The 11,040-nt window shown below is 40.5% G+C and overlaps 2 protein-coding genes across 2 annotated transcripts in view; both read right to left on the minus strand.

The window, feature by feature from the left end:
* LOC103462786 (XK-related protein 5-like) lies at positions 1–8,455 on the minus strand. The gene is made up of 13 exons (XM_008405782.2): positions 8,243–8,455; positions 6,497–6,586; positions 6,299–6,404; positions 6,051–6,217; positions 5,504–5,637; positions 5,339–5,417; positions 4,633–4,802; positions 4,083–4,194; positions 3,800–3,967; positions 3,421–3,611; positions 2,572–2,667; positions 2,265–2,445; positions 1–954 (listed from the first exon to the last, which is right to left on the minus strand). Exons 1-13 carry the CDS (start codon positions 8,349–8,351, stop codon positions 362–364), a joined length of 2,196 nt encoding a protein of 731 aa, XP_008404004.1. The 5' UTR covers positions 8,352–8,455; the 3' UTR covers positions 1–361.
* Positions 8,456–10,609: 2,154 nt separating this feature from the next.
* Positions 10,610–11,040, minus strand: part of LOC103462785 (interferon-inducible GTPase 1-like) — a 7,425-nt gene continuing 6,994 nt past the window's right edge. Inside the window, exon 5 of the mRNA XM_017303911.1 lies at positions 10,610–11,028. Within this exon, the coding sequence (XP_017159400.1) occupies positions 10,861–11,028 (168 nt within the window). The 3' untranslated portion in view covers positions 10,610–10,860. The remainder of the gene's footprint in view (positions 11,029–11,040) is intronic.

An 11,040-nucleotide genomic window follows, 5' to 3' on the forward strand; every position in this document is an offset into this window, starting at 1 on the left:
TAACATGAGGCCCTAAAACAGCTCATTCTGAAAAGAACAGAGTAAATGTCATCTAATAATTATTTTGTGCAAAGATAATGCCCATAGACCAATCCTAACTTGACCAAGGAAGCAAAATAGGTCACCTTTAATTGTTAACTCTTAAAAATCTGTGTGCAGTCCAGATATTGGAAGAGCCATCAGTTTACATTCCTATTTTCTGTAATATAATCTGTCTGCTCAAAAAGATAAATAATTTATATATGAACTCTATGACTGCCTAAAAAGATTTCATAACTCTCCAAAAAGTTAGTTAATACAAGAATGCTTTTATATACTGAACAGCTGAACTGGAAATGTTAGCTTTTCCTTTTCCTTTACATTACACTAAATTCTCTCTAAAGTCCACAAACTGCACCATCTGTTTGCGAGCGTGGGAGATGACTGGTGTGAGTGGAGTACCAGGTGTGGCRGCACCAGGAGTGGAAGCTGCAGGTGTGGTGGCTCCAGGTGTTCCTCCTGGAGTGGTACCCGGTGTTGTGCCGGGAGTGGCAGGAATGATAACAACCGGCGTCGGGCTGGGGCTTTCAGCTCCGCCTGCAGCCTCCAGTCGAGGGGTGGACGTGACAAAGCGGGCTTCTCTGATCCGATAGGGTCTTCTGTAGGAGGAAATAGGTGACAGCTCTGAGCCCCAGCCCAGGTAGCTGCCGCTGGACGGCGACGGTGCATCTGCACTGAAATATAGAGTAGTGTTGGATTCTGCTGGGGTTCCCTCCTTCTTCTCTGGGGAGGCCAACAGGAGAGGAGAGCGGCGCTCAGGGGACCAGCCGGGTGTCTTGATGTCCAGAGACGCCACGGAGGAGGACGCCTCTGTGAGAGACGCGGCGTTGCTGTCGATGTGGCGGAGGCTTCCTCCATATTGAGGAGATGACAGAGACGGTGAGCCGTAAGCAGCGCTCTGGAAGTCCTCCTCACCTTCAGATTTAGAGCAAAACAGTCAATGTCCAAAGCTGCGTTTCCACTCACCTTAAAATTGCATAAATTCTAAAAATAAAATGTTGAATATAAAGAAGGTAATTAAAGAAAACATACATTTTGTTTCAAAAAAAGGTTTTGTTGCCAGGCAGACATGGGCAGAGGACCCAAAACTTGTACTTAGGTAAAAGTAGCACTTCTTCAACATAGTTTTACTCAAGTAGAAGTAGAAAGTAGCCATTACAAAAAGTATTTGGTAAAAAGTCTACTGATCAATTTAATCAATCATTTAATATTTTAAAAGTACATCGTCAGATGGAGAAAAATATAACGTTATGGGAAAAGTTTGGTATTTTAAGGACGAAAATGACAAATTCATATAAATAACAAAAAATAAAATCAGGCAAAAAAAAAAATCTGATCAAATTAGTTTCTTTCGGTGCTGTGGTGACGCAGGGGCAAAGCACAGCCCACTTTTTGAGGCCTTAGTCCTTGTGGTAGCTGCCGCAAGGACAGCTGTCACAGCTGTCCTTGCTGTGGCAGGGGACACAGCAAGGACAGCTGTGTCCCCTGCCACAGCCTGGTGACCAGGCCGAGAATCTGGTGACCTTTGCCAAATATCTTCCCCCTCTCTAATTACCCTGTTTCCTGTCAAACTACTTTCAAATAAAGGCCGCTAGAGCCAACAAAAYCTTTTAAAAAATCAGTTTCTTTCAATTAAAAAACTAGTGAAACTTTAACAAAAAGTGTGTGTCTGGTGAATTTCTGGATAAAACACGTTTGTTTTTCATTCAGTAGGTAGAAAAATCCAGATGTTTTACTCAAGTAAAGATAATTCATCATAAAATTACTCAAGTTAAAAGTACAGGGTAATAAAAATAATCCTAAAAGTAAAAAAGTTACTCAAGTAAATGCAATTGAGTAACTTGTTACTACCAAGCTCTGRCACCAGAATGATATAGTTTTTCCACAATATTGAAATTATTATATTTTGTGTGATGTGTGATTTTAATTGCATTGGTTATTTAAAGTTGCAGTATTTAACTTTTATAAAAAGTATTTTTGACATATTTGTTGAAACTGTCACCTTGTGACAGATAATCTGTGAAAAACAATCAAGCTCCTCTGTCTCCTCCCAGGGCTAACTAGAAACAACCACTCAGAGACAGGAGGTGGGTCTTAGCGCTGTCAATCACCCGTGTTTAAGAATGAAGGGTGTATAAGTAAATTGTCTCAAAACAGTATTTACAGCTTGCTTCTACTGCCCCCAAATGGCCAAMCACTTTATAACAGTGCTTCTGGTTTTCCACCTTTATCGTCTGATGGAGCCGCGCTTAATTCGTCCTCTGTGGTTTCCTCAGGAATGACCTCCTGGAAAGGGATGATCTCTGGAAACCTCATGTCCTTGATGGTTGTGGGAGGAGCTTTTCTCACTGGTCGGGCCACAACGCTGCTGTGAGCTGGTTTAGGTGGCTGGACGACTTCACTCACCTGGGATACAGAAAAGAAAAGACAGCTAATGGCGACTGCGGTCAACACAGATGCACACAGTTTTCATCTTTCATCAATTTCACACCAATTGGGTTTTAGTTCAAGGTTTCTGACAGAATATCTTGCCTGAGGAGTTTGGACGACCTGTGGTGGAGGAAGTGGGGGGGSCGGTTGAGGAACTGGGTGTGAGATTTGAAGAACTCTCGGTTGAGGAGGTGGAACCTGACAAATAGGAATTAAAAAAAGCCCCCATTACATTATTTCAAAATAAACCAATCTTGTCTGGAAGGGAGGACATTTTTCCTCATTCCACAAACACAAACATCAATAAAGTTTACACTTTGTAACTTAAAAGAAAGGTAAAATTAAGGGAGTCTTCAACTGGTTGGATTAGGGACCCATATTGCAACATTTGTYACATCTTCAGCCGGTGCTGTTCACTTTCACACTACAATGTGTCAAACAAACCAAATTAATTTAATAACCTGTTTCACCCTTCGCCTGAGGTGGCGMTACACCAAGAACCACTGAAGGAAACAACATGAAACCTGCTGAAGGAGACACTAAGCATAACTTCCTTCATCATTAAATGTAAACTRAAATGGAGTCAGGTTGTTTTACTTCTCTTTTGTCTTTGGTAAAAGACCACAAGTCATTTCTTTTTCTAATGCTAGRCTTTGCCATTTGTTTTGGTTGTATTTACCCAGAATGCCCTGCACTATAGTCCACTTCCTGCATTTGGAGAGGTTGCATCCACATATGCATTCGAACCGCACCAGAGTTCACTTCAACCTAATAGAGACCTGAGTTTGGCAATTTTGGTCTCTATCAGAGTTTGATTGTGAATTCACAACTCCCAGACTTTCTAGATAAACAAACTAGAGTTTGATTAAAATGGACTAAACAGGGCCTGGTGTGAATGCACATTAAATTTAATCATTAAACGGAGACCAGCAGTTCAGGAGAGCAACAAACCCGGGGTACGTGATGCATGTCAGGGGAGTGAACCTCTTCAGGGAGACCCATGAGTCCAGCCAGTCCGCCTTCTCCGTACGCTGTCCAGATCCTGGAAACGTCTCCTGTCTTAAGAGCTAAACGAATCAGCAGCCAGTGGTGATGCTTCCAGCCTTCCCATTGGATGGGCAGGTCCATGAGGGTCCCACCTCCTGAAAATAAAGTTTTTAAGCAACATGTTTTGATTAAACAACATACTGTTCCGGATTTTAAMAAGTGGCACATCTGGGACTCAAACAAAACAGGTCAAAATAGAAAGTAAAAAATAAAATAATTATTTAACGCACATTATAAAAACAGTTACAAAAACGATAAATATGCAGACAAGTCGATCACCAACCAGACAATGTTGTACGGTGATGGAAATTGGGCTCGACTTTCTCCTCCAGTGAGAGTGTAGATCCTCGCTCCATGCAAGCCCCACCGATCCCCCTGTGGCGAATACTCTGGAAGATCTCAAAAGACTTGGGGTGCAGGAAACGGTAGTACAGCACCAACGCTATCACACCTGCAGAGGGAAAGCACTCATCAGACAGTAGACTTTCATTAAAAACATTCAGGGAAAACAGAAAGTTTTAAAATGTCAGTGTATGCTGTATAGAGAAACAAGCTGCATGCCTTACCAATGAGGAAGCTGCARAAGACTGCAGCCGGGATCCCCACAGTGTCCCAGGACACCATTGCAAAAAACCAGGAGGAGGCCAGAAGAAGAAGAGCGTTCTCTAAAAACATGACCTGTGGGTTGTAGAGGGGGTTGAAATTTATGTAACAAATTAGACTTTACTGTCTCTTGTAGGTATATTTTACAATGTTTGTGTTATCTAACATTTTAGCAGTCAGATTTCAGATTTAATTAACATCAGATTAATTACCCCTATCTCWCTTATGTCTTTCTGGTTGAGATCAGAAATGTGACTTTCTTTTGAAATTTCCRACTTCCCTACCCCTGATTAAAAGCACATCCCTGCAGCAGGAAGCTGCCACCATCCTATTTCATGGAAGGAATGTTAGGGACTTACTCCACATATAGCGCTTTGCATTTGGGCCACAAAGATCAATCTTGTTGTCATCTGCCTTGTTTATCTACTGCAAACAATACTTTCTTTCAACAGAGGTTTTCTTGCTGCCATTATTAAACAAATGCCAGAGAGATGAGCTAGCAGACAGACGTACCAGGTAAAACGCAGCCATGCGGTACCTGGATGGACCGTACTTCACGTTGAGGAAGAGAAAGACATGAACGGCTCCCAGRACGAGGTTGAAAATACTCCATCGACTAGTTGAACGGATGACGTCGGTCTGCTGAGACACCATCCAGAAAGTCGCACCCAGCCAGTGCACACCTGTCACAAACACACACTTCCAAAGTCAGTTTCAAACACCTTACAAATATGAAGTAAAACGTTTAAAAGTGGGCTGGATAAACGTGCTACTCTTACCKGAGCAAATTTTCTGGACTCTCTACCCACTGTGATTTTAGTCATTTACTTATGTTAGTCTAACATTCAGCAGGCACAGACACGCCTGCAGTTTTTGTTAAAATTTCATAAGTTTCACATTGAAAGAAATTGTAAAAATATTTATTTTACTGATTTTGTTATTTTGTAAATATGTTATTGAAAAACGTTTTTCATTTTGATCTTTAAAATACCAAAAAGTTCACATAACTTTATATTTTGGTCYATCTGATGATGTAATTTTAAAATATAATTGGTGTTTTCATCAGTTACTCAGTAAGCCTTACCAAGTACTTTTTTTTACTTTTTCACTTGATTGAAATAGACTGGAGTACTGCTACTCTTACTGCAGTACAAGTTTGGTTACTCTTCCTGCCTCTTAAACTGAGGTAACTGGACCGCAGCGTAAGCTCTTGGCTTACCAATGACTCCCAGGACCCACTGCTTGAAGATGCGTGTGAAGAGCATGAGCACAGCAAACCGGGATCCCAACATGCCAACCTGAATGAACACAGAATGCATCTTTACACACAGGAAACAAAAACGACTGCTGTGAGTTTCAGGCATATGTGCTGAATAATGCCCACCCTCCACAGGAGTCGGCAAAGAATGGCAGCTGGAGTCATGTGCAGGTGTCCCGGTCTGATGAGCGAGCAGGATCTGGCGTAGAGAACCAGCGCCCAGGCCAGAGACAGCAAACACACAGCAAAACACACCGAGGCTGCAGGGAGGAAAGAGCAGGGAGTTATTGCGCCCTCTACTGCGCATGCAGGACTCTTTCAGGTCGTTTGTGGTTCACACTGGAGATCACATACAAGAGTTGCATGTATTTAGAAGTGTGAACGGCCTCGACCAAAACAAATCGGATTTGGGTCACTTCAAGCTCCAGAGTGAACATAGCCAAAGTCCCTCTGAAGCTCAATCAAAAAGAATATTCTAGATTTTGTTGCAGCTTATTACACACTTACTGTTCATTTTACTTTTTATTTTATTTTTACAATTTAAAGTAGCAATTCTATAAAATTTTAATTTTGTTGAGACTAACTGATTACATTTAAACGTTGTGAGCTGTTCTGCTGTCTTTATTCAGCCACACACACTAATCATACACTGTGGTCTTCACGTTCGGCTCACCAGGAGAGCGGACTCCCATGTCGGTACAGATCAGTACGTAGGTCTGGAGCAGCGTTTCGGGGAGCGTCACCACCAAGGCCTCAAACAGACGTAACGCAGATACATCAGCCTGCTGCATGATTTCTCCATACACTTCCTCATCCGGGAGACGCATACAATCCCACAGCCTGTCGGGGACAAACATGGCAGCCAATGATCAGACACGAGGTTAAATGAAATAAATGTACAGCTTTGTAAAGTCTGCTCACCTTTTAAAGATACCCAGGTGTAATATGTGAGTCCATCTGAGAGATTTCCTGGGGATTTTTCCATCTGAGAGATACCACAGATAACTGAGCCACTGTGGACCCCAACCTGCAAACACGCAGGGGAAGAAAAGTTAAAATGAATGCAATTTTCACTGTATGGCTGTAATTGGATTTATTTGGTCTGATTCTTTTTTTTACCTGGTAGCAGGAAGAGTGCCGTGAAGCCAGCAAGATGAGCATAGCAGTAGTTGTGGCCAATCCAAATGTAATACACAAAGCAGTAGATCACTGGGAAAAGCACAGGAAACACAGTAAATAAAGCAGAACCTCTATGTAAAATACACATTTTACATGTTTTTTTACAGAGTCTGATTTCTCACAGAAAATAAAGATCAGTATGTCTAATTCTGCAGCGTGTCAGAACTTGATTTGAAGATTTATGAACTGCAAGTTTCAAAGGGTTGTAATTTTTAAAAAAATTACTATAATACACACAGCAAAAAATTGTTATATCTTGATTGTTATTTTAACAGTTATTTATAAACATATACATATATTTTTAAATTGTACTCCTGGTGTCTATGCTGGAGTAACATATGCATACTATAACTGAAAATTATTTGATCCTTACTTTACAAATTTGTACGCAGTGACCCTTGAATTTGTAATTTGTATTAATTGGTCGTCTATGGAAACACGGAAGATTATAAGTTAGAGAAATAAGTCTGACTCCAAAACATACTTACTGTTATTGATCTAGTAAATCATATGAATCAACTAATTTTAGTGCAAAGCAACATGCATTCTGTAAAATGTTGAGTTCTGCTGTTGGATTATAGCAGAAAACCATGAAACTAGAGGTTTTATGTAATTTACATGCAAACAATCTGCAACAGAGTGGATTGTGATGGATGTAGAGATGGACTTGAAGTATTATTGGGATATTTTGTGGTACTGGTTTAACAGACAGTAGAGAAAAAAGTAAAAATTGCAATCCTGACAATACGGACAGTTTTTATTTTTAATCAGTATTAATTGAAATTTATGACAACAATAAATCACAATTCCTATCATGATAAGAAATTTATCATGATAAATGATAAACAATACGACCCTATCACTAATTTCTGTTAGAAAGTCCCTAAAATAGTTTGCCATAACATTTGGGCTGTTTTTTTTTTTTTAATTTTGCAACTAATTCTACAGATTTAACCTCGAGGTTTACATGTAAATGACAGTAATTTGTTAATAATACTCTGCAGTGTTTGGGATATAATAGATCCTGTATGTTATGACTGTCCAGATTCAGTTTGTATGACCTCTGTTCAACATCTCATTAGTGACAACAGCTGCTCAAACGTCTCTGCATCATCATCATCATCATCCTCCCGCAGTTCTGCCTCCCCGCATTCCTCCATACATGTAATCTGAACCTTCGAGCTGCCAAACAGGCGGGCTGTCCGGCACAGACTAGGCCCCATCCCGGGGTAAACGCCCATCCCCTCATCCATCCAAAAAGAGCGCTAAAATATAACATGGCACCTCTTGGACTGAATCACAAAATATCACACAGACCATTTAAAGAGGAGGCTTTAAGGCAGGGAACACGCTGACATGAGTCAGCAGTCTGGATGCATGCAGGTTTAAAAACAGGGAACACTCTGCAGATCCCGCTGCGGTCTATTATTCATGATAACAGAGGCCAGCTTTAAACTGAGAATGAGTTTAAAACTCAGAGCTGCAGATGCTGATGCTGAATCCTGTCTGTGGCGCCCCGCATCCACACAGCGCAGGAAACCCGCATCTCACCGCAAACATAACAGAACCAGATCCGATTATTACGAGATCAGCACAGCAAACACGCAGGTTTTTATCTACCCTGTGTAGAGAAAAGAGTGGACGGAGTGAGATGAGAGCGAGATGAGTGTCCCAGGTAGCACTCACCGGCCGTCCTCTCCGCAACGATCAGGAATGCGGTAAAAATGAAAACGCAAACTTGGCAACACGGCATGCAGCCTCCGCCGTTGCTCGGGGTGGCCGTGTAATCCCTCATGGTGGAGTGAAAAAGATGATCAGTTCCTCGGATTCACAGAGAAGGATGAATGCAGGCCGGTGTGGTTCTGCTCCCGCCCGGTCCAGCTGCGGCAGATCTGCGCCCCCCCCCCAAGTCCCACCGTCACCGCCCGACCGTCCTGTTAAAGCGACACAGCACGATGCGGACACACCAGCAAGACTTTAATTGTATTTATGTGGCCAAGTGTAGACAAATAAGCCAAACACATCCAGCTGAAAAACGTAAGGTTTTATTTCCCAAATGTCCTCAGATGGAACATTATTAACTTTAATAAAGAAACTCGTGAAAGGTGTTTCCCTAACTCGAGAATCACAAATAAAAACGTTGACACCAGAAAAAGACAAAATGGACCAAAAAGACACAGAAAAGCACCACTACATAGACATTCTATATGCAGTACATTTATAATAAAACAACATGCTACTTTGCAAGAAACATTACTTTAAACATGTATAACATTTCGAAGGACCTCAAAGAAATCAACAAACTGAAACTCACTTCCAAACGGCCAACAGCCTGTCCAGAGTGAAGCCGATTCTCACCCTGGACATTTTATCTCCCCTCTGAACAACACAAATACTCAAAACAGGTCAAACAAACGACATACTGAGGCCACAACCTCAGAAATCGGCTTATATTTTTATATTTTTATATTAAACACTCACGTCGTAGAGCCATGTGATCTCCCTCAACGGTTGTATCGGCCAGATCTCACTGCTCACGGGCATAAATCAATTAAAATAAAACCTCACTGTTACAAAAAAAAGAAGAAAAATCCATCCATTTTCTTTACACCCTTGTCCCTCAGTGGGGTCGGGAGGGCTGCTGGTGCCTATCTAACGTTCCAGGGGAGAGGCGGGGTCACCCTGGACAGGTCATCAGTCTGTCGCAGGACAACACAGAGACACAAACAACCATACACGCACACACTCAAACCTAGGGACAATTTGGAGAGGCCAATTAACGTGAATCATGTTTTTGGACTGTGGGAGGAAGGCGGAGTACCTGGAGAAAACCCACGCATGCACAGGGAGAACATGCAAACTCCATGCAGAAAGACCGGGGCCGGGAGTCGAACCCAGAACCTTCTTGCTGCAAGGCAACAGCTCTACCAATTTTGCAGTACAAAGCTTATACAATGCAGCTGATTCCTAGGTCATGTTACCAAGTTATGAAGTTTTTTTTTTGCTGTCACCTTTACAACTTCAGATCGGGACCAACGGCTGTTCCGCAGATTAACGCTTATAAGAAGCCCAGTTACTCCACAGTGCCACCTGCTGGACACTTTGAAACCCGCTGTAGACAAACAGAAAATAAAGGTGACTTCACTTTAGGCATTATGATGATGGATTGTTTAATTACAGTAAAACTAATAACTGGAATAATAGGTGCTGTGAATTATATTAATAAAAGAGCCAGCAAAAGCTTACAGCACCTGGTATTCCCAGGCGGTCTCCCATCCAAGTACTGACCAGGCCCGACCCTGCTTAGCTTCCGAGATCAGACGAGATCGGGCGTGTTCAGGGTGGTATGGCCGTAAGCGAAGGACTAACAGCGACACAGACAATTTATTTGACACCAAGAAGTGATGGAACTCCATCTTCTGTCACTAAACTGTCGATATTTGATGTTTTGAAGTATAAGCAAAATGTTTATTGCTTTGTTAAACAATGTCACAGTAAGTTTGACTATAAAGATTTTTTTTTCATTTTAACAAAATAGTAAAAGACTATTAAGGCACCTAATAAGGCATACTTTGTTGACATAAAGTAGCATGTATGTAATCACTGAAATTATTTTATTGAAATATAATTATCAATCAATCAATCAATCAAATTTTATTTGTATAGCACATTTCAGCAGCAAGGCATTTCAAGGTGCTTTACATAATTAAAAAACAAAATAAGCATTAGACAATATTTGAAAAGTACTGTACTTACAAATATTACTGAAGGGTATTTATTTTGAGATTTGTTTAAGTTTACTAAATTATACATGGCACCTATTTGAGAATACCAAAAGTACAACTTCAGAAAAGTATTTTGTATATATTTTTAAAATGTACTTTTAAAATATAATTATTTTTGCAAATAAATGCAAAGTGTATTTTTTAAAAGCATTATCCAAATGTTTATATATTTTTGAGAAAATATACTTTTAGAAAGTGTACCAAAAATACATATTTAAAAAGAGTATTAGAAGCATGTTCTTAAAATATATTTATTTTACAGTTTACAGGTTTGATTGAGCAGAAAAGGTGTATCGTCTTGGCTTTTCTGAATCGTCCAGCATTAACCCTTTACAATGCAAAATTCTCATCACTTTCAAATACTTGACTATTTTGCATGTACTCAACTCAAACAGATTAATTTATCAAACTTTTTTTTTCAAAAGTTGATGTCATTTGTTTAAGATGAATACAAACAACAAGTAAATGAGAATTAAGTTATGTTCACTTGAAATCTATAATTTACAAGACGGTTTAGTTTTACAGCGTAGAGCAGTAAGAGCCCATATTTGATGCTGGAGAAATGTTTTTCTTTTCAATGCTGTCTGGGAATATGTTAAGTGAAGATAACAGCAGAGCGTCTCTCTTGTGATCAGGTAGATCCGTCTCTAAGGTGTATCGTAGGTGAGGGAAATCATACAGATTGATGTCATGGCTGGA

Source organism: Poecilia reticulata, linkage group LG3 (genome assembly GCF_000633615.1).
Source record: "Poecilia reticulata strain Guanapo linkage group LG3, Guppy_female_1.0+MT, whole genome shotgun sequence".
Taxonomy (NCBI): domain Eukaryota; kingdom Metazoa; phylum Chordata; class Actinopteri; order Cyprinodontiformes; family Poeciliidae; genus Poecilia; species Poecilia reticulata.